This window comes from Columba livia, chromosome 23 (genome assembly GCF_036013475.1).
Source record: "Columba livia isolate bColLiv1 breed racing homer chromosome 23, bColLiv1.pat.W.v2, whole genome shotgun sequence".
Taxonomy (NCBI): Eukaryota; Metazoa; Chordata; class Aves; order Columbiformes; family Columbidae; genus Columba; species Columba livia.
This window is the reverse complement of record NC_088624.1, coordinates 1305524-1327253: the sequence shown is the minus strand read 5'-3', so window position 1 is coordinate 1327253 and position 21730 is coordinate 1305524. Positions and strand designations below refer to the sequence as shown.

The following is a 21730-nucleotide window of genomic DNA, read 5'->3' as shown; positions in this document are numbered from 1 at the left end:
GACCCCAGAGGAAACTACAAGAGCAACTTCTCAACCACCAGAGCAGAGTCAGGGCTGTCATCAAGAAATCTCTTTAATGAGGATTAAAAATAATAGTATAAAAAAATGAATCCCAGAGTGCGGCCCTTTATTTATTTTTGAGAGATAATCCTCCTTTATTTTGCTTCTGTATTTTTAACCATTAAAAGCAGCCCCTGCTGGAGCTCATTGTTCTGTAAACCAGCAGACGTGCACTGGAACCCAGTGGACGTGGCACCTGCCACCCCCTGCCACCCTGTGCCCTCCCCACAGTGTCCCTGCCAGGGGACAAAATGCCACAGGGTCCCTGAGCTCAGTGCTGGGTTGAACCATGGGCTCAAAGCTCCTCGGCTCCTCCTGGCTCCTGGGGAGGTTTGCACTGTCCCCTCCCCGTGCTGGCCATGGGCTGTGACAGCCAAGGTGTCCCTTGGGAAAGGAATGGGCACCCACGCAGCTGCCAAGGCACTGAGCGGAGCAGGAGGAGCCATGGCTGGTGGCAGCAGGACCCAGCTGCTCCATGATGCTCACAAGTGCCCATGGTGCCATCCTGTACACAGAACAGCCCCACAAAAGGGGACTGGGGCTGGCGCCAGGGCTGGGGTGCAGGTCCTGCCCCACCCCCACGGGCAGCACTGATTGGGTGCCCACCAGTGCCTGCCACCACCACAGAGCGGAGGCACGGCTGAGCTCGCTGGCTCCACCAGCTCCCCTCAGCCAAACCGTCCGGGGATGGGCACCCTCACCCCCACACCTCCCAACAGGGACTTGGCCCCACTCCATTCCTCAGAGGGCACACGGCAAGCAGACCCCAGAGGCAGGAGGGCTGCGGGACCCCCGGGCTGCCCTACGAGATGACGGTGTTCTGGATGAGCTGCAGCAGCCGCTCCTCCCGCAGGACCCTGGGCATGGGGATGGCGGAGCCCAGCGCGTCCCGCAGCCGGGCGAAGGCTCCAGCCCCCACCATGTGCAGGCGCAGGGGCCCGATACTGCCCTTGAAGCGGAAGGATTTATAGATGGGGAAATCCTCCTGGAGACACTGGTCCAGCTGCAGAGAGAGGGAACACTGCTCATACTGATCCGATACCCGCTATCCCAGCGCAGCCCCCTGGACTGTGCCCGCGTTCCCTCCCATCAGCCCGGCAGCAAAGCATCATCATAGAATAGTCTGGGTTGAGGTGACCTCCAAAGCGCATCCAGTGCCCCCCCTGCCATGAGCAGGGACATCTTCACCAGCTCAGGGTGCTCAGAGCCCCGTCCAGCCTGGCCTGGGGTGTCTCCAGGGATGGTTCATGCACCACCTCTCTGGGAACCCGGGCCAGCGTTCCACCACCCTCATTGCAAACATTTTCTCCCTGGTGTCTAGCACAGAGGCTGTGAGGCCACCACTGCCACCGCGTGGCTGCGGCCACCCCGCTGCTCGCCCGCCTGGCAGGGTGCGGGACCTGCCTGCCCGCATCCCCCTCACCTTGTAGCGCTGCCCCTCCGACAGGTCCCGCAGGCCCCGCAGCTCCACGAACACCTCGTAGTGGGGGGCACAAGCCCCCGAAGATGCACCTGCAGCAGCACCATCAGCATGTTAAAGCTGCCCGCAGCCCCCAGCCCCGCCAGGCACAGGAGGGTCAGAAGAGCCGAGGTCAGTGCCAGCCGTGCTTTTGGGGGCACTCAGCTCTCGGGGGGACTCACCCAGCAGGGTGCTCTCCACGCAGACATAGTCCACCAGGCGAGCACCTGGCCACATGCCCACGGCACGGCACAGGCTCCGGCAGAATTGGTCCTCAGGGATGCTCTCACCCCGCACGCTCAGTGCCTGACTCTCCCTGCAGCATGAGGGGGTCCATGGTGGGTACCCCGTTTCGGGGGTGCCACTAGCACCATCTCACCCTGACCCTGCCCAGCACAGAGCCCCCCAAGGTGAGGGGTAGGGGTCAGGGTGTCCTCACCTGCGCACGAGCTCCACCATGGGACACTGCTTGTGGAAGCCGGTGACCCTCAGCACCTCCCCGGCACGGCACCTGCGTGGGCACGGGGAGCATGAGGGTCCGGTGCCAGGCACGCGAGGCTGGGGCAGGTGGCCCCCCTGGACCACCGCACCTGTACTCTCCGGGCCGGGCCGTCAGGACCAGCCTGTACTCGCGTCCCTCCCAGAGTTCATCCAGCAGCACCGTCCGTGGCTCCTCCTCGGCTGGGCAGGGCAGGAACTCACAGAAAGCCCAGTCGGGGCACAGCAGGAACCGGGGCGTTGGTTCCTGTGGCCACAGGTTCACACCAAGCAGGGCTGGGCAGAGGGCAGCCTGGGTCAGTGTGAGCCCCCCCAGACCCTCCTGTCCCTGCCTGCATAGCATCGCTCCCCTTCCAAGGGGGAACCTTTTGGCCGGTGCCGGAACAGAGCTGTTTCTGGAGAGCAGGCAGGTCTCTCCAAGGAGGGATGGGGCACTGAGATGCACCCACATCTACGGGGGCAGAAGGGGTTTGATCCCCCACGCACCCAGGGGACAGGCCTGGGGGGACACTCACCTCCTGACGCCTGGTAGAAGGGGCAGTAGAATGGCAGCCCCTTGCAGTCAGCCTGGCGGAGGGCATCGCAGTAGTGCTGCTCTGTGCTGTACGCCGTCCCCACCACCACCACCTCCAGCTGCGGCCACAGGCGCTGCACGATGCCCTCGAAGCTGCGGGCACACTCGGCCCGGACCTCGGCCGCTCGGGTTGCATCGGGGGCCAGCAGTGCCTGCAGCCGGCCCCGCGTGTCCTCGGGCAGCCCAGGCTGGGGGCTCACCCTGCCCAGTGCCAGGTCCTGTGCCAGCCCGTGCCAGCCCGTGCGCAGGGCCAGCAGCGCGTCCTGCAGCTCGCTGGCCAGCCCGGCCTCCAGCACCCGCAGGGCACGCATCCGCAGGGCGAAGAGCAGCTGCACCCGCAGCGCGGCGGCCCGCGAGGGCAGGGCGCTTGCCTCGGCCGGGGTGCAGTACAGGGTGGGCAGGGGCCAGCCCGCCGGGGCGCGGGGGCAAGCGGGTGCCCAGGAGAGCAGTGCTGTGCCCCGGGGAGCCAGCGCTTGCGGGAAAGTGGTGCGAAGGATGTCCAGGTAGAGCAGGGACCCCTGCGCAGGGACAGGCGGGGGTCAGGTGGGACAGACTGGGGCGTGTGGGGTGCCCGCGTTCCCCTCCCTGCCACATCACCCCCATACCTGCAGAGGGGGGTCGGTACCCCAGCAGCTGCAGATCAGCGTCCAGGGGCGCAGCGGGGAGACCTGTCCCCCCAGCACCTCATCAGGGCAGCTCTGCCCCAGGGGGTATCGCTCCCGGAAAGCATCCGAGCCTGCCGAGAGAGGCGCGGGGTGAGGGGGGCGACCCCTCGGGACCCCCCATCCCCACCCCAGCGCTCCGCCGCCCCCCCCGTCTCACCGCGGGCCGTGCCGGGGGGCAGCAGCCGCCGCAGCCGCCGCTCCTGGCTCCGCCGCACCTCGCTGCCCCGCAGCTCCAGCCGCCGCCGGGTCCAGCCCGCGGCGCGGAGCAGCGCGGAACGGAGCAGCCGGTGCCGCAGCGCGGGGGCGGCGGGAAGCGCCACGGCCACGGCCACGGCCACGGCCAGGGCCACGGCCACCGCCACCGCCACCGCGGGCAGCATCCCGGGCCGCGCACCGCTGCTCCCCGAGCAGGGACCCGGGCACCGGGACCTTCCACTGACCCGCCCTGGGTACCGTTCTCGCCCCCCCCAGCCCGCCTCCGGCTATTCCGTCTCCGGCAGAAATGACGGCAAATAACGGCGACCGGTGCCACCCCCGCCGGCAGCTCCGCCTTTGTTTTTATTTTCATTTTCTCATTTGTACGAAAAACCCGCCCCCCCCACAACTTCGCTCAGGGGAGAATTAAATCGCAATTAAAACCCAAGAGCAACGGCCCTGTTTCTCCACCCCTCGGCGAGAGAAAGCTCTTTATTTAAACAAATAAATAAATAGTGCGATTTGTCTATTTTGGTTTGGTTTTTCCCCTGGAAAACGTGCCCCCACCCACCCCCCGCCCCACTCCCTGATCCCCGGCCCCAGCCCCCCGGATCGCCCCCCTGCACTCCAGGAGGGGACATGGGGACCCGGACTCCAATCGTGTGCCTGGCCCTGGGGTGCCGCTCACCTGCTGAGTGTCATCCAGAGATGGGGGGGCACACTGCCACCCGCAGCCCGGTGGTTCCCTCTCCAACCCCACCCCACTTGCCAGACACACGTGAAACCCACAGCTTTTGTGTTACAAAAATATTCCGTGCTTTATTTACTCTGTGGTAGAAAAATAACATGGCCAGGACCCCAGAGCTTCTCGGACAAGGCGAGGAGAGAGGCAGGGGGGGGACACGGGGGGGGACACAGAGGGCTCCGCTCCCCCCAACTGCCCACACTGCCCCACAGCCCTGGCTGGGTGCCCTCACACCTGCCCCACGCTGCACCGGCTCCAGATGGGGATGGCGAGGCCGGGGGGCGAAGGGGCTCCCGCATCCTTTTGGGGGGGTTGGGGTGACCAAAGGAGGAGACAAGGTACAGGAGGGGACCCCACCCCAGCTGACCCCCCCCTTCTGCCCCACACCAGAGCCCGTGAGGCCAACGCACCCCCTGGGGATGGAGCCACAGGGTAGAACAAGAAGGCGACACGTACATTCTTAGTGACGACTGTGAAAGCGAACGCGAGGCCAGGTATCCCCCCCGGCCCCCACCCCCAGCAGCCCCTCGGTGGGGAGCGGGGCGGCTCAGCGGCCGGTGCTTGCAGAAGCGGAAAGCCGAAGCTGGGCCGCTTAAAAAGGAACATACAGGAAAACCATGCGACAAATCCGCTGCCGTTTATACAAGGGCATAAACACCAAAGAGCCGGACGCCAGCCTGCGTTTCGGGGCAGCACAGAGCAAATCTGCGGGACGGGGCCCACCCGCAACCCCCCCGCCGGCACAGAGACACGAACACAGCACAGACCCCACGGTGCCGGGGCCGAGGGTGGGGGGCTGGGCGCCCACCCGTCACGATTGGGCATGGGGGATCCACTGAGTGTCCACGGGGCGCCGCAGCAGCTCCTCCACGTGCCTCGCCACGTCGATGCTGTCATCCAGGTCAAAGTCACCCTCGGGGTCCATCATGGTGTCGGGGCTGCGGGAGGCAGGGGGTGAGGAGGGGGGCTCATCCACAAGGGGACGGGGACAGGTGATCGATACCTACTTCTGCGTGTACATGTTGTAATGGGGCTGGGAGCAGACGGCGGGTGAGGGAGCCTGGTCCATGTAGGTGGGCCCTCCGGGGCCTGAATCACCTGATGCGTTGACAAACCTGTGGGGACGGGGAGCTGGTGAGCGCAGGCAGGGGCTGAGATGGGCAGCCCAGGGTGAACCAGAACTGTTTTGGTTGGAAAAGACCCTCGAGGTCATCAAATCCAACCATTACCCCAACCCTGGCACTAAACCATGCCCCTAAGAAATCTCATCTCTGCGTCTTTTCACCCCCTCCAGGGATGGGCATCTGGGGAACACACAGCCCAGGGTGTGCAGGGTCAGACTTACTCTGGCACCACTTGCTTGATCTGTGGCTTCACGTACCCATCCACGGCTTTAGCTAGAGGAAAGAAAGCAGCGCTAAGGGCCTGAATTGCTGGTACCTGTCAGCCCCGGGGCAGGGGGAGGCTGTGAGCCCCAGCTCCACACTGGTCAGATGCGGGAAGGACAGGGACGCGTGCGGGGCGAAGGGCAGCGCTACCTGGCGTGGACTCACAGAGAACCGGCGTGTAGTACTTAGAAAAGACCTCGTCCTTGGGCCGGTCGGGGAACACGTAGATGAGGTAACTGAGATCCCCGAGGCGGTCAGCGAGGGAGCGGATGGAGAAATCCCTGGTGGTGAAAGGCATCAGGTTCCAGAACATCCTCTCGGCTGGAAGACAAGAGCGAGGAGCGTGGTGATGCTCAGAGCAGCGCCAGCCCCATGGACACAACACATTGAGTCCCAGGCTGGGGCCGAGGGACAGCGGGGTCAGGGGGTGCCAGCCGCCCGCACACACTCACAGGAGTCAAACTTCCAGGCGATGGTGATGCCGCCGATCTCCGAGTCGCTGAACCGCAGCAGGAAGGTTCCGTCGGGCTTGTTGATGAGCAGGTCGTGCGCCTGCTGCTTGTTGACGAAGCCCAAGATGGCCCTAGGCAGAGCAGGGGGGTCAGAGGGGGTGGGCAGGGGGCCGGGCAGCGCAGGGCAGGGCAGCTCTTACCCGTCGTTCCAGTGCGGCTTCAGATGCTTCTTCAGCACCTCCATCACCCCGTCAAACCACTGCCAGAAGGTGTAATTCCTCCCGGGTAGGTTTTCCTGTTGAAATCCCCAGAAAAATGAGCACTCCCAGCTCCAGCCTCAGAGCGGCTGTTAAACTGCACAAGAGTTCGGGGCAGCAGCGGTGACTTGGGGACCCAGACTGTGAGACAGCCACAGCGCTGGGGGAGCACCTGGGAGAACGCACACCCCGTTTGCAAGCCCCATGGCACTCCATGTCCCTGCAAGTGAGGAAGGTGACACCTCCCGCCCCACTGCAGCTGGTATTTGTCTCGGTTTTGCACCACCCCAGCAAGAAATGGCTCCATCCAACCTCCCAGCACGAGCACTGGTTCTGCGGGAGCAGCAAAACCTCCGTCCCAAAGCCCACAGGCACCTTGGGGCTCCACGACTGTCCTGGCACAGATCCCAGTCCGCTCACCCGGTTGAACTGGGACCAGGACACCGTGGTGCTGCTGTAGTCTTCCAGATGGGAGCTGGTGCTGTTGAAGAGTTTCTGTGCCAGGAATACCAAGTTCTCCTTGGTCAGCCCGCGGCTGCTCTGCACCTCGGCCTTGAACTTCATGTTGAGCGCCTCGCAGAGCTGCGGCCACTGCACCTTGTCGGGGACAGCGAAGGGGACGCGGCCCTGGGTGGACACAGCAGGGTCAGTCCTGAGCTCTGCCCATCGCCTTTCCCCACCTGGAGACCCCGAGTCACACTCCTGCAGCCCCCGGGGCCGATGGGGCTTGTCCCATCCCACTCACGGGCTCGGCAAAGGCGTTGTCCCAGAGCACGGTGGCCGTGGCGTTGTTGTCCTGGCTCCCGTGCACAATCACCACCACGGGCAGGGACAGTGTCTGCCGGGAGGAAGAGGAGGGTGGGCTGTGGTGCATGGCAGGAGCATCACCCATGGGCACCCATGGGCACCCCAGCCTGTATGGTCACCCCGTGGCTCGGCACCCGTGGCTCGCCCAGGCTCTGCAGAGGGGCCGGGGCCGGTGGCTTTACCTTCACCTGAAAGACCAGCTCGTTGCCACCAACACTGAACTGTGACTCGAAGAGGATGGTGAACTTCTCCTCTGTCACCGACTCAGCCCCGCGGCGATCTGAGCGCTTGATCCGCTTCAGGGACTGCGGGGACACAAGGGGTGAGCACGGAGGGACAGACGGGGACACCAGCGTGAGCACAGGTGGGATGCAACACAGATGGGGACACAAGGGGTGAACACAGGGGGACATGCAGGGACAGGAGGGAGCTGATAGCGCTCACCATGTTGCGGAAGTGGGCGCTGAGCGTCCCCGTGGCCTGGTGATACTCCATCACGCAGCAGTTGTTGAGGATCTCCCCGCTGCTCTCACTGCCATGGGAAGCCACAGGCTCAGGGACTGGAGCTCACACTGGGGGCAGCCCCCCCTGAGGCCCCAGATCCTGCTCCCTGCTGCCTCGGCAGCCCCGTTCCCCTGGCATTACTTGCGGGTGCTCTCGTTCTTCAGCAGGGCCTTGGCTTGCTGCTCGCTGATGATGGTGGCCTTCACCTGGGGGGGGTTCATGTGCACGTTCAGCTTCCCCCCCACCAGGAGCCGCACGGTGGCTGCGAACTTGGTCTGTGTCTTCAGCACCTGGGGGGGCTGCTTCTCGATGATGAAGGTGCTGAGGGGGCAGGGGGATCAGGGGCTGGCAGATGGAGCAGCCCCAACCCGCCCCCCGCACCAGCCGAGCTGTGCCCCCACCTCTACCTGGTCACCAGGGCGGAGATGATGTCGGTGATGGTGCCGTTCAGCTCCGACAGCATCTCCTCCACGGGACCGGGGATCGGCAGCTGCTGGCACAAGTGCTCAGCCCGCCGGATCTGCTGCCGGTTCTGCCAGATGATCTCCGCCAGCTTCTCGCACCTGGTGTGGGGCACAGGGCTCAGCACCGCGCCGGGGCTCAGCACCCCGTCCCGCCGGTGCCGGCACCCACCAGGTCTGCAGCACGTCCAGGGTGCCCTCGGGGGGGCCCCCGTTCCCCGCCAGCTGCTGCCGACGCTTCCACTGGATCAGTTCGTCGTCCAGGATGGTCGTTTGCTGCTTGCGCAGCAGCTGCAGCGTCTTCTGGTGCTTCTCGGCCAGGTCCTGCAAGGCGGGACAGTGTTACAGGGCATGGGGATGGCATTACGGGTGACAGGGATGACATAACAGGGCACAGGGACAGCGTGGGGACACTCACCACACGGTACTGCTGTAGTGTCTGGGCCTCCCGGTGCAGCCAGGCCTCCAGCGACGCCTTTTTCTGCTGCAGCGTCGTCTCCCGCGACATGCGCTCCTGGGGGCCCAGGTGGGAGAGCTGGGAGAACTGGGCTGGGGGACGGGGCACAGCGTTAGTGCTGGCACCACCAGCACCCCAGCCCCTGCACCCCCTCCCAGGTGCCTTCCCACCCACCTTGGAGGCGCATGTTCTCCTGGTACTGGATGATGAAGTATTCCTGCGTCTGCTGCAGCTTCTTGAGCTCGTTTTCCGAGTCCTGCGTGATGAGCCGCAGCTCCTCGAAGGTCTGGTTGATCTGCAGGTGCTTCTGGGACATGGCGTCCACCAAGGAGCCGGCCGGCGAGGGGCTCTGCAGGGGGCATGGGCAACGCTCAGCACGGCAAGGGGATCCTCATAGAATGGTTTGGGTTGAAGGACCTTCCCAGCTCCCCCAGTGCCCCCCTTGCCATGAGCAGGGACATCTCCACCAGCTCAGGTTGCTCAGAGCCCCGTCCAGCCTGGCCTGGGATGTTTCCAGGGATGGTTCATCTATCACCTCTCTGGGTACCTGGGCCAGGCTCTCACCACCTCAGGGCAACAATTCCTTCCTCATGTCTTTCCTCCCCATCCCCCTGGATGCTGTAGGGACCCAGAGCACCCCGTGCATCAGGGCTGTTCCCACCATCGCGGTGCCGGAGCCCCCGAGTATCTTCCCCACCCCGTGGGACCCACTCCCTGGCCCCCCACAGCCCCCACTCACATTATTCGCCTCCCGCACCAGCCGCTGCTCGTGGTAGAGGATGTGCCGGATGCAGCGCACCAGCTCCATGGGGCACCGGTCGTACGTGTTCTGCAGCGGGGAGCACAGCCTGAGCTGGGGCCCGGGTCATGGACACCCCCAGCCCCACAGCCCCCCCATTCACCTGCAGCTGCGTGGCATAGTGCCCCAGCTTGATCTTCAGCAGGAAGCCGTCTTCTCCAACTTGGTGATCCGCCTTCTTCTGCAGCTCCTGGATCAGCCCCTCCAGCAGTTGCGTCGCCTTCACATTCTCCTGGGGGTTCTCCAGGTCGATGGAATCCCTGTGCGCATGGAGCAAAGCGTCAGGGCAGCCTGATCCCGCACGGGGAATAACCCCAGGGACCAGTACAGGTTGGGGTTGACCTGCTGGGAGGCAGCTTTGCAGAGGAGGACGTGGGAGTCCTGGGTGATAACAGGGTGACCATGAGCCAGCAATGCGCTCTTGGGGCCAAGAAGGCCAATGGTGCCTGGGGTGTGTCAGGAAGAGTGTGGGCAGCAGGTCAGGGAAGGGAATCCTCCCGCTCTGCTCTGCCCTGGTGAAGCTCCATCTGCAGAACTGGGTCCTGTTCTGAGCTCCCCAGTTTAAGAAGGACAAGGAGTTACTGGAGAGGGTCCAGGGAGGGACACAAAGATGCTGAGGGGTCTGGAGCATCTTTGTGATGAGGAGACACTGAGAGAGCTGGGGCTGTTGAGCTGGAGAAGAGAAGCTGAGAGGGATCTGATCAATGGGATCAATATCTCAGGGTGGGTGTCAGGGGATGGACCAGACTCTGTTCAGTGGTGCCCAACGCCAGGGTGAGGGGCAGCGGGCACAGACTGAAACACAGGAGGCTCCATCTGAACAGGAGGAGAAACTTCTTTCCTTTGCGGTGCCAGAGCCTGGCCCAGGCTGCCCAGAGCGGGTGTGGAGTCTCCTTCTCTGAGACATTCAAACCCGCTGGGATCCTGTGTGATCTGCTCTGTGACCCTGCGTGAGCAGGTGGGGCTGGAGATCTACAGAGGTTTCTCCAACCCAACCACCCTGTGATTTTGTGGTTCCCCATGGGGACTGGGACCCCGCTGACCTACCATGCCTGGCTCTCGATCCACTGTGACAGGTAGTGCCGCACCTCGATGGGAAAGTGCTGCCCGTAGAGCGCCTGCATCTGCCGCAGGGCTTCTCCCTGGAGCTGCTGCGCCTGGATCCACACCGCCATGGCTCACACCTGCCGCCCAGACCAGAGGGGGGATCATCAGGGCATCGCCAGGGGGGGTCCGGTCCCCGCCACCCCCACAAGCCCTTTGCAGGAGCCTCCGGGCTCTCTGGTTCTGCTGGAGCCGCCCCCAGCTGCCGAACAAAAGGGGTGTGCAGGGGACCCTGGCTCTGAGTCACCCCCTCTGTTCTAGGAAGAGCCCTGGGGGGGGCCAGGGCTGCGGCTCCGCGCTGGCTCTGCGCATGGGGATCATTTCCCCTCGCTGCGCCGCGGGCTCGCAGCCATCGCTGGCCGGGGAAATGAGGAAACGGGGCCAGGGGGAGGGAGGGCTGGCGAGAAACCCCGGGTGACGCAGAGCGGGGCTCCCTGCGCTCCTGCCCACACCCCGGCCCCAAGGGTGCACAGACCCCCAGCACCGCAGCCGCCACGTTCCCTGTCAGCAGAACCAGGGAGGGAACACCAGCCAGGGTACAGAGCTTCCCAAAGCAAGTTTTGGAGCAAAACTGGCTCCATGCAGGAGCGCTGCCAGATCCCACCCGCCACGCGGCCCCGGCAGCACGGCTCACACGGGCATGACGAAAGGACAGCCGGGGATGGCAGCTATAAAAAGCCACAGTGTCCCCTGCTGCAGTTGGAGCTGCAGCTCGGCGGAGCCTGGAAAAACAACCCGGCGGTCGAGTCTTTTGATGGCGACACAACAGGGAGCGATGAGGGATGGGCCTTGCAACCCCTCTGATGCAGGGATAAAGAGCATTTACACACATACCCAAAAGACCTGGGGTTTCGTATTGTGGGGAGGTGCCTGGCAGGGGCACGAGGCCTTGGGCTGTGTCCCAAAGCTGGGTGCCCAGGACAGGATCTGGCTACTGCACCAGCCAGTAACAAGGACAGGGAGTTGAGGACCACATTGGTGGGGATGCACCCCCCTTTCCCTCCCCAAAGCACTTTGTTGGGCCTCAGGAACACCCGGTGTCCCCTGGGGCTCCAAAGGCAGCTGGTGCTGTCCCATGGGCAGGGGGACGCGCTGCAGGGGGGACACGGTGGGGGACGGTGACAGCGGGTGCAAGCGAGCAGCCAAAGCAACTGCGCACCCACCTCCTGCACAGGAAGAGGAACAATAACCAAGAGTTGGCTAGAAATGAAGTTTTCCCCTATAAAAAGGGAGGAACGTTTCCACATTCACAGAAATGGCCCGAGCTGGAAACGCTGCTGGCAAGGGGGAGGTTGGAGAGTCAGAAAACGCAGGGGAAGGGAAGGCAGGATGGCCGAGAGCAGGACGCACGCTGGCGGTCAGAAATTGCAGACTCTTGGTACGAAAAATCAGTGAGAAGCGAGGAGAGTGGCCATGGCCACCGCGCCACAAATGGCCAAAGTCCCCAGAGCAGAGGGGACGTCTGCACAGACACAGAGCAAACAAAGGCCGCCCTGCCTATCGAGAAAATGGTGATCTCTTCCCATCTCGCGGCGAAAAAACACTTCCTATTCCACTCCAGCGTGTTGTTAAGCAACGAGGCTCGGGCTGCTGCTGCGGTGAACCGGCAGACACCGCGCTCAGCCGGCGCTGGCCCGGGAGCAGGAGCATCGCTGCCACGCGGAGGGCGAGACAGCATCGTGTCAGTGTCCACGAGGGACCGTGGAGTGGCCAAGGGCAGCGTGGCTCAGCCGGCACGTGCCCGACCGAGGGCAGGGCTGTGCCCAAGCCGTGGTGTCCCAGCAGATAAGCACATCCCAAAAAAACACTCGTGCCAGGCTTGGACACAACCTCCACAGGCACCAGTAATATAACAGTGGGTGTTTCTCCAAGTGCCTCGTTTTTGTCTCATTTCTCAAGCACGGACTGACACCAAACCTCCCCGAGGCCTGCAGGGCACCCTGAGAGCCCTGGAAAAGTCACCAGTGTCACCTGCCATGAGCAAACAAAACTTCCCGGCTGTGAGACCCAGCAATGCTGGGGCAGCATCTCTGCTTCGCCAAGAGCTACAGCACCGCAGTCCCACCACAGTGGGAAGGGACCATCCCAGCTCCCCCAGTGTCACCCAGGGACATCTTCACCAGCTCAGGTTGCTCAGAGCCCCGTCCAGCCTGGCCTGGGATGTCTCCAGGGATGGTTCATCCACCACCTCTCTGGCCAACCTGGGCCAGGCTCTCACCACCACTCGCCACGACTCCCGCACCCCGGCAGGGACCGGCAGTGCTGCTGCAGCATCACACATTGCCATGGGTCAGCTGTGCTGCAGCCACTGGCCACATGCACACCCAAACAACTGCAAAAGACAGATAATTGCAGTGGTTTAAGCTACTTTGCATTTACTTGCTGGCAGCAATCTATAACCCACCCATTACCGCAGCTCGGTTAACCAGCAGCAACTCAACAAGCCACAGCAACGTGCTCACCGGCGACTCGACGCCTGCAAAGCCGCGCAGACGGCAGCGTACTGGAGGTAGAAGCAGCGCCACAGAGAGGGACCCCAGCCCTGCAGGGAACGCTGACACCAGCGGGTGTCACTTCTGCATCTGCCAGCCCCATTCCCCACTTCCGATGGGTAGGCACCATCAAACCAGCTGCAAAACGGGCGAAACTCACCCAAAAGGGCTGCCCAGAGGACCAGAGGCAGCAGCAGAGGAGAGGTTGGCAGCACCGCAGGGGCCAGAGGGGACCTGATGTGACCACACCAGGGACTGGCACAGCCACAGCAGCAGCCCTGGGGACAGCAGCCGTGGCACCTCCCGGCTGTGGTCACGAGCTGCAGGAAAGCCCAAGCGAGCCAGAGCGTGTCTGCGGGCAGACAGGAGGAGGGAAATGCCTCACGGGGCGAGGCCACCGGCGGCGCCTTCCCGTGTGCCACGGGCACGGCAAAACCCAAACATGGGCACAGCACCCGCCCAGGGGCTGGCACGTGCTGCGCTGCGGGATGGATGCTCGCAGGATGCTCGCAGGATGCTCGCTGCACGCAGCCGCGGGATGATGCTCACAGGATGCTCACTGCACGCAGCCGCGGGACGCTCACGGCGTGCAGCCACCTTGGGGACCCCGCGGTGGGCAGGACACCCCTGCTTTGGTGCTGGCACTGACTGCATCCCCCTGGCCTTGCAGGGGCCAAGCAGAGCCCTGGGGGGGCCACAGCAAAGGGGTCTGATTGTAACCCCCAACTCGCACACACCAGCCCCTCCGCTGCGGCGGATCCCACGCTGCCCTTTGCCCAGGGGTCTCCGGAGCGGCGTCCCCCCCGGGCAGGGGCACGGTGCTCCCCCCATCCTGGGCTCCAGCGGGTAGCTGCCCTGCGCCCGCTGCGGCTGCCGCCTCTGCCGCAGTAAACACGGGGACACGTGGTTTCTCGGCACCTCCGGGAGCCCATGATCGCTTCCAGGTCAGAGCTGGCCTCGCTCGCAGCCTCACGGCCAGACCCTGCTCGCCCCATGGCCGGTGCTGCCGGGGGGCGCTGCTCCTGCCCCGGCAGCCCCGCGGGTGGACACGGTGTCCCCAGGAAGGACAGTCCCTCCAGGGCAGGATCCATGTCCCGTGCTGGAAGCCGATAGCTGCTTGGCACACCAAAAAGCTCCAGTTCCCCAACACAGACACTCACTCCCCTGCCCACAATAACTCAGCCCCTGGCCCGCACCAGCTCACCCAAGGGACCTGTTGGAGCCCCTGGACAGCCTGGTGGCCCCAATTAGCCAGGGCTCCCTCAACTTGGCCCCCTTGTACATGCTCCTGCCTGCTGCAGGCAGCAAATGCTGCCATGCCCCACGTCCCGCCCCACGGCTGGGGGGCACCGAGGGCTCTGCACCCACCCCGCAGGCCCTGCAACCCCAGGGCCGTCCCAGCCAGGGCTCCCCGTGCTTGGCGGGGCCGGCAGAGCTCGGCACGGTGCCCGGCTCCTCCGGCACCCGCAGCCCCAGCTCGGCGCTGGGTGCCCCGTCCCGCGGCCGCACTCACCCGTGCTCAGGCACCGCTCTGCCCCACCGTCCCCTCCGGCGTCCCGGCCCCGGGGCCGCGGCTCCAGGCAGGTTCTGCCGGCACAGCCGGGCTCCCGGGGCGGCCGTTTCGCAGGCTCCGCGCTACAGGAAGGAGTGGAGAGCAGCTATTTCCTTCCAAAATGTCAGCTGCCTGCGCAGGGCAGCCAGCCCCAGGCTGCTGGCAGCTTCCTCTGCTGCTGCTGCCTGCGTGGTGCCCGCCATGGGGGGGCTGGCACCCCCGTCACGCTCCCCACCAGTGCCAGTCACAGCCCCTGCCCACGGTGGGCTGGTGGGGCTGAGCCCCCCGAGTCCCCACGGGTGGCCGGCAGCCAGGGATGGGACCCCAGGGACCGATGCAGGAGCATCAAGGCAGATGTGATGAACTCACTTGCACCCCCAGTCCCGCTAACACCCCACTGGGGCACAGCCTGTGCCCGGAACACGCGGGTGCCATTGAGCAGCCCCCAGATCCCCCATCCCTGCTCGGAGCTGGTGGGTGCTGGGGTGCGGTGGAGCCAGCACAGGGGGCTGTGGTGCTGGGAACGGGGGGTCTTGCCCATTGTACCCCTGCCCGTGGTTTCCGGCATGGCCGGCTGTGGAAACACAACGTGCCCCCCAAGGGCAGAGGTGACAGGTCCCATAGCAGAGCTGGGTGTCCTGGCAACTTTGGGAGCCAAAAATGGAGAAGTCGCACTGTTACAGGAACAAGGAAACCCCACACAGGGCATGATGCTGCCCAGGGAGAAAACGGCCCCCCACGCAGGTGGAGACACCCCAGCCAGGGATGGGTGCTGCCCCCCAAATGCCTGGGGGGGGCTCAGGGCTGGGGGTGCCCACAGCTCGGCTCACACTGCGGGGCTGTGGCTGTACCTGCCCATTGACATTTGCTGCCCTGGGGAAGAGTTTTTCTCCCCTCTTCAGGTTTTCCCTTCCAACCACAGCTGCCCAGAAACCTGCGTCAAAGAAAAACCACCAAAATACCCAATGAAATCCCAGCAAAATCCCTTGAATCCAGGGGCTGGAACCTAGAGAGAAGAAACACACCAGTGCACCCAGAGCCACCCTGGGGCAGCTGTGACCAGATACTGGCACTGCCCCGTGTCCTGAGAACCTCATGTCCGTCTGTCCAGCCCTCCAGGGCTGGTGACTCCAGCACTGCCCTGGGCAGCCTGTTCCAATGCCCCACAGCCCTTTGGGGAAGAAATTGTTCCCAGATCCAACCTCACCCTCCCCTGGCGCAACTTGAGGCCGTTTCCTCTGCTCCTGGCGCTTGTTCCTGGGGAGAACAGACCAGCACCCTCCCTGTTCTCCAGGCTGAACCCCCCAGGTTCCTCAGCTGCTTCCATCACACTTGTGCTCCAGCCCCTTCCCTAGCTTTGTATCCCTGCAATAAACCCACAGACAGGATTAGGGAGGTCTGGGCAGAGCTTTTTGGCTCTCCAGGGCCAAGCAGCTGAATTATGCAGCTCCATAGGGAGCTGCTGGCTCCGATGCCTTGGGGTCCAGCAGGGGTATCTGGGGTAGAACCAGAGCCACTGCCCACCTGCAGCATCCCAGCTCCGGGCAAGAATCAGCCCAATGGCACCACGGCCACGGCCAGCACAGCCCTGGGCTCGCTGCTAATCCCTGCTCAGCCCAGCACCAGCCCAGCAGGGATGGGCTGGTCAGAAGGACCCTGAGGATTAAGCTCATTTCAACATCGAATTAGTCCCGATTGGGGTCTGGAAGACACAATTTCATTTTATCCGCCACGCTCCAGTGAGCGCACACAATGGCACTAATCCTGTCCTCGGCCAGGCTGGATTTGCAGAGCAAGACCCAGGTGGGCTGGGGGGGACATGGGGAGCGCAGGCACTGGCTGCATCGCTCCGGGCGCATCCATCCCCATCCATCGCCCTGTGCAACCACCCTGCGTGGGGACGACTCACCGACCACGCTGCGAGACAGCACGGGGTGCATGCAGGACCCGCTGTGCACACTCTCATCTTTGGGAGCAAAACCCAAAGAGAGACTGCAAGCACCCAGCTGTGCACAAGGATGCTCAGGCATCCGGAACACTCGTCAGAATGGGAATAAACAACCAAAACACCAATGGTTTCCACAATAAAATCCTCATTTGGAGCAGGCAAATGTCACAGTCAAACCTGCACAGGGGTCAAATGCAGCATTATACCCAATGCACACCAATGTGTCCGGCTTTCCTTGCCCTTGCCCTGCAGCCGCTGGCGGCGCCGGGGCAGAGCGGAGCCGCAGCTGCACCACCAGCATCTCACCGAAACGTTTCCAACGGGCTCAGGTGATAACGGGGTGATAAACGGAGCGTGCAGGGCCAGTGTAGCTGTGCCACCCAGTGCCAGGGCCGCGTGTCCACCCACCAAATAGGACAGAGATCATTTCATAGAATCGTAGAATGGAAGAGACCCTCGGGATCATTGAGTCCAACTCTAAGACTAAACCATGTCCCTAAGAACCTCATCTAAGCGCCTTTTAAACCCCTCCATGGATGGCATCTCCACCGCTGCCCTGGGCAGCCTGTTCCAATACCTGAAGAATTTTTTCCTAATATCCAATCTAAACCTCCCCTGGCGCAACTTGAGGCCAATTCCTCTTGTCCTATCACTTGCTACTTATTTTACAGCTATTTTAGCGAGAAGCTTGAATTTGCCACAAGTGAGAGCTGCCTCTTGCTCTGCTAAAAGCTTTGCAGACAACCCTCAAGCGAGACGGACTAAAAGGCAGACAGCGGGCGCTCAGCACGCAGCCGGGACTGCGCCGATGCCGCGCCGGCTCTTCAAGCTCTGCCCCAGCACTAAGCTTTTCCCAATTCCCTCCTGGCAGAGCTGTGCTATAAACCAGCATCTGCATCTCATAACAACAGGAAGACGTGAAGTTGCAGTGAAAAATGGAGATTGCAAAACTCACCAGCGGCTGAACGGGGAGCGCGTTGTGATCGCGTTACGGTTTGGTTAATACCAGCGCAGCCGGCCGAGCCCGGTGAGACACCGCGTGGCAGCACATCGCTTCCCGCTCGGCGGAAAGCAGGAGCCGGTACCGGGCAAAACGCAGGGTAAGAACCACACTGCCAGCACTCCCGGCCCCTCCGGTGCAGCTCGACGGGTGGATTCTGCTTTATCAGCAAGTCGAGCTCAGCCCTATCGGCCAGGAAGCCGCGTTCGCATGTTTGCCTCCCCCTCGGCACTTCCCAACGCGGCGGGAGAAGCGGCTCACGGCAGCCTACCTTTTATCAGCCAGCAGATGTTGCTAGAACTGTTGCTGCATGTAAAATTCAGGCATGCCCGGCGCCGCTTGGATCCCTGCGCCAGCCACGCGGTGCCAGGGTAAACACGCCCCCCCCTCCGCTTTCCTCCCGGGATCAAAACACTTGGGGGTTGCAAAATAGACACCCCATGAAAGGAAAGGCATGCCACAGAAACACTACAGCTGTCGAGGCGACTTCTCCCAGAGCGTGCCAGAGCCCCGGAGCCGGCACAGCCGCCCAGGCCGGAGCTGCCTGAGCGGCCACAGAGCCAAGTCCTGACCCATCCCGGCACAGTGGGGACCGGGGAGTCCCTGCCACCGTCCCCCAGCACCGGCACCACCGCAGTGCATTCCGCCCCGTAACACAGATGCTGCTCCAAGGGCAGCGCCCACCGGGCAGAGGGTCCGCGCTCCCCAGGGGATGCTGGTGGGACGGAGGTCCTGCTCGACCCACAGCCCATCACGCATGCCCCGGCTTCCACCGGCTCCTGGGGCTGCTGCAAAGCCCAGCAAGCACAGCCCAGTTTACAGTAATTCCTTGCAAGCCAGAAAGTCATTTCCCAGCTGATGGGGCCGCTTTACTGTACGCGGCACAGCACAGTCACCGCTCGCCACCCACGCCGTGGAGGAGTATAAGGAGCAAGGGATTTTTCGCAAGCAGAGTATCTGGGTTTTGCTATCACTCGAGAGAGAGCTGGGAAACCCCACGGCGAAGATCTCGCAGCTGCTCTGGAGTCAACACTTCCCCTGCAGCAAAAGGGGAAGGTCCCTCCAGAGGCTCCATGCAACCCCACGCTGAGCATCCCTGGCTGCAGCTCCATGTCCCCAACGCCGGTACCAGCATCCCTTGTCCTGCCCTGAAGCATCAGCCTTGGGACAAGGCAGGTGCACTAAAGGTGGCTCTAGTGACAACTACCAAGGGGCAAACACCCCTCAAGGGAGGACACTGAAAGCGCCACGAAAGACGGCGTAGGTGACAGCCACCCGTCACGCCCCGTTCCCAGCCCGGCTCTCCAGTGTCCTCGGGCACGGGCTCTTGGCACCTCGCAACCTGCACCACAGCTCCTCCTCCATGTGGCTGCACACGCGGCACGGCCCTCCCCGGCCCTGGGGACAAGCCACGCTCTCAGGGACGGTTATAAAACCCAAGGAGATGGTCTCCATCCTCACATCCAGCACGGTGGGGACCTGGGAGCCGCAGCAGGTCAGGCTGCGATCCCGACAGCTTTGGGAACACCAGGACTTGCTGCAGCCACCCGCAGGCAGGTGACCCCGTCACCCCCAACGCCTCCGCCTCACCCAGAGCCACGTGGATGGGGCAGAGCCAGGCTCAGCGCCGAGCCCCAAGCAAACCTCCCTCCAGTGCGGGATTGCTGTGCTTGCTGCAAACACGTTGAAGCACGACGGCAAACCTTGAAATTGCCACTGAGAGAGCACCGCAATGGCAGCCAGCCCTCCTGCACCAGCACAGGGCCACGCTCCCCACGATGGGCGCGGAGTTTTCCTCATGGAGACGGGACATGGGGGGACAGGAGCAAAGCTCCTGCGGCGCAGGGCTGGGTCTCTGACGGTGGACGGGCTCTCCAGACCACCCCGTGGCACATATGCCAAATGCCTCCACGGACACCAGCTGCCTGGGCTCGCAGAGCTCCGGCTGCAGCCACAGGTGCCACCGGGGACACGAGGCTGGTCACTGGCAGCTGGCGAGGTGAACCAGTCCGGGGCCAGGAACGTCCTGCTGCAACAAGGCGACCCATGATGCAGGGATTTCATGCACCACATCCCTGCCACGGGCGAGCGACACGGCCCTGCACCGCACTGCGGTCCTGCCACGACAGCGCCAAACCCTGCACCCCTCGGCGATGCACCCCAACAACCACAAACAAACCGCTTGTTGTCACTGCCTGTCCCCTGCCCTCCACCACGGGGTTCCCCTGAGCATGGCAGGGCACACGGGCTCTTGCCAAGCCTCCCCGCAAATTCACGTGAGCCAATGGCCTCAGCTCCGCACTGTCATCTGAGGTGCTACCGTCGTCAGCAGTTCAGGCAGAGTCGGGGAGCCCCTTGGTGGTACCAGCGTCTGCACCCCAGTGCCGACACGAGCTGGGTGCTGGAGACCCGGAGCCATTGGGTATTTTGGTGAGGTGCTGCCAGGAGCCCCGTCTGGCACAAACCCGGCGGCCGCTGGGCGCAGAGCCCTGACAGCTCCCGTATCCCGCCGGACAGGTGGCCGCTGTCCCCTGGGCTCGCAGTCACCCGGCCGCGCACCCCGGCCGGCGCGCAAGCTGGGTGAAAGGCCACCGGGGCTGCGGTCCCCGCGCTGTCACCGCTCCCGCCTCGCACGGGGCGACATTTTCCATCTGCCTTCCACTGCCTGGCAGCGCAGAGCTGTGCGTCCCACTGCCGGGGAGCGCGACCCCCGTTCTCCCCGGTCGGGTGTGCTGCCCGCGGCGAGACCCCCGCCTGCCCGGGATCGGCACTCAAGGCCGGTTCCCCCCCGCACCGGGACGCGCAGCGCCCGTTTTAGGCGCTCTCCCCGCGGCCGCCGCTCAGGCTGGGCCCGGCCCGGGGCGGCGGCGGGAACCGGTCCCGCTTTACCGAGCGACGAGCGCCCCCGCCCCGGCCCGCGCCGCGCAAAGTCCGGCCCCCCCCGGGAGCGCCGCGCCGGGGGCGGCCCCGCCGGCTGCCCGCGCCCCTGCCCGGCCCTGCCCGCACCTGCGCGGCCCCTTTGCGCGCAGCGAGGCCGCGGGCCCGGCCGGTCCCCCTGCAGCGCCCCGCGCCCGGCCCCGCCGCCCAGCTGCGCCCGCCCGGGAGTTACGAAACACCCAAAATATTTACCGACGGGCGGGAGGAGAGGAGAGGAGAGGCGCGCCCCGAGTCCCGGCCGCCCCCGCCGCAGGTGCCCCCGGCCCTGCCGCCCCCTGCCCGGATGCGGTCGCGGGAAAGCGAAAGCGGCCCCGGTCCGGTCCCGGTGGCGATGGCGGCCACACGCCCGCCCCCACCTGCGGCCGCGGCGGCGGCTGCGGCTCCGCTGCTCCGGCGGCTCTCGGCGCTCGGCTCCGCCGCCGCTCTGCCCCCTCCGGCCGCCGCCGCCACCGCCCGGCCCGCGCGGCACCGCCCCCCGGCGGCACCGCCCCCCGCCCGCCCCCGCCGCCACCGGCACCGGGCACCGGGCACGGGCACTGGGCACGGGCAGAGCCCCGAGCAGTTGGGAGGTTCAGCACCGGCTACAGCGCGGCACAAACTCACACCGGAGCTTGGCAGCGGGGAAGCCCAAACCAGCACCGGGAGCTGGTGCTGGACACGGGGGTGCTCAAACCGGTACCGGGCATTGGCAGCGGGAGGAGCCCTCACCGGCGCCGGGCCCTTGTACCTGAGGAATCTCATTCAACACCAGCACTGGGGGAGCCCACAGCACCATCGGGCACCGGCACGGCATTAGTTCCCTGGTGCCAGGCACAGGCGGGAGCCGGACCGGGACCTCCATCTGCACCTCTGCCTCCCCTGCATCCTCTCCAGTCCCTGCACCTCCAGCCATTTCCCCTTTGTCACCATCCCTGCCCACGGGATGGGCTGCTCTCCTGCAGCCCCTCGGCCGCCCACCCACCCGGCTGGGTGCCGGCAGCCCCTCGCAGCACTGCGGCCAAATGCGTCTGCTGCCCAAAGCACCTATTAATATTTCCTAATGGTTTCTTCGTGCTGCATTGCCTGCAGGCCCCGGCTGCCTCCCGCTCGCCCTGAGCCTGCCCTGTGCCAGCTCCCGCTCTCAGAGAACGGGTTTCCCGTGGGAGCCGTGCGGGCACTGCCGCGTTTGCACGTGAGTCCGGGGGAAGGAAATCCCATTCTGTTAAGCATGGGATGAGTAACGCCGCCATCCTGGCTCCCTCCAGCTCCGCAGGCTTCCTCCCTTCTGGTCATAGGTACACAGGGGGCACTTGGTGTGAGAAATGGTTTATCAGCTCTGGTCAAGCAATTATTGTGCCAGACTTGGACTCCCCACGTGTCCTCGGCTCCCATGTTTG

The 21730-nt window shown here is 64.4% G+C and overlaps 2 protein-coding genes across 9 annotated transcripts; both read right to left on the bottom strand.

Annotated features, from left to right (window-relative positions):
• Window positions 1-126: 126 nt before the first annotated feature.
• Window positions 127-3763, bottom strand: GHDC (GH3 domain containing). The gene is made up of 8 exons (XM_065039309.1): window positions 3414-3763; window positions 3197-3327; window positions 2533-3109; window positions 2110-2293; window positions 1959-2030; window positions 1702-1835; window positions 1484-1572; window positions 127-1063 (listed from the first exon to the last, which is right to left on the bottom strand). The coding sequence occupies exons 1-8, from the start codon at window positions 3634-3636 to the stop codon at window positions 863-865; spliced, it is 1611 nt and encodes a 536-aa protein (XP_064895381.1). The 5' UTR covers window positions 3637-3763; the 3' UTR covers window positions 127-862.
• Window positions 3764-4243: 480 nt separating this feature from the next.
• LOC102098622 (signal transducer and activator of transcription 5B) lies at window positions 4244-20840 on the bottom strand. 8 transcript variants are annotated; one of them, XM_065039233.1, is made up of 19 exons: window positions 20711-20840; window positions 10369-10505; window positions 9425-9581; window positions 9262-9351; window positions 8697-8871; window positions 8484-8614; window positions 8238-8389; window positions 8012-8167; window positions 7746-7925; window positions 7545-7632; window positions 7283-7405; window positions 7039-7131; window positions 6714-6920; window positions 6237-6331; window positions 6037-6167; window positions 5735-5905; window positions 5542-5593; window positions 5204-5311; window positions 4244-5134 (listed from the first exon to the last, which is right to left on the bottom strand). In XM_065039233.1, exons 2-19 carry the CDS (start codon window positions 10494-10496, stop codon window positions 5008-5010), a joined length of 2364 nt encoding a protein of 787 aa, XP_064895305.1. In that variant the 5' UTR covers window positions 10497-10505; window positions 20711-20840; the 3' UTR covers window positions 4244-5007. The 8 variants fall into 8 exon arrangements, with proteins under 8 accessions (XP_064895305.1, XP_064895310.1, XP_064895306.1 ...); XM_065039238.1 differs by having other exon boundaries at window positions 5750-5905; XM_065039234.1 differs by lacking the exon at window positions 20711-20840 and adding an exon at window positions 20547-20702.
• Window positions 20841-21730: the final 890 nt, after the last annotated feature.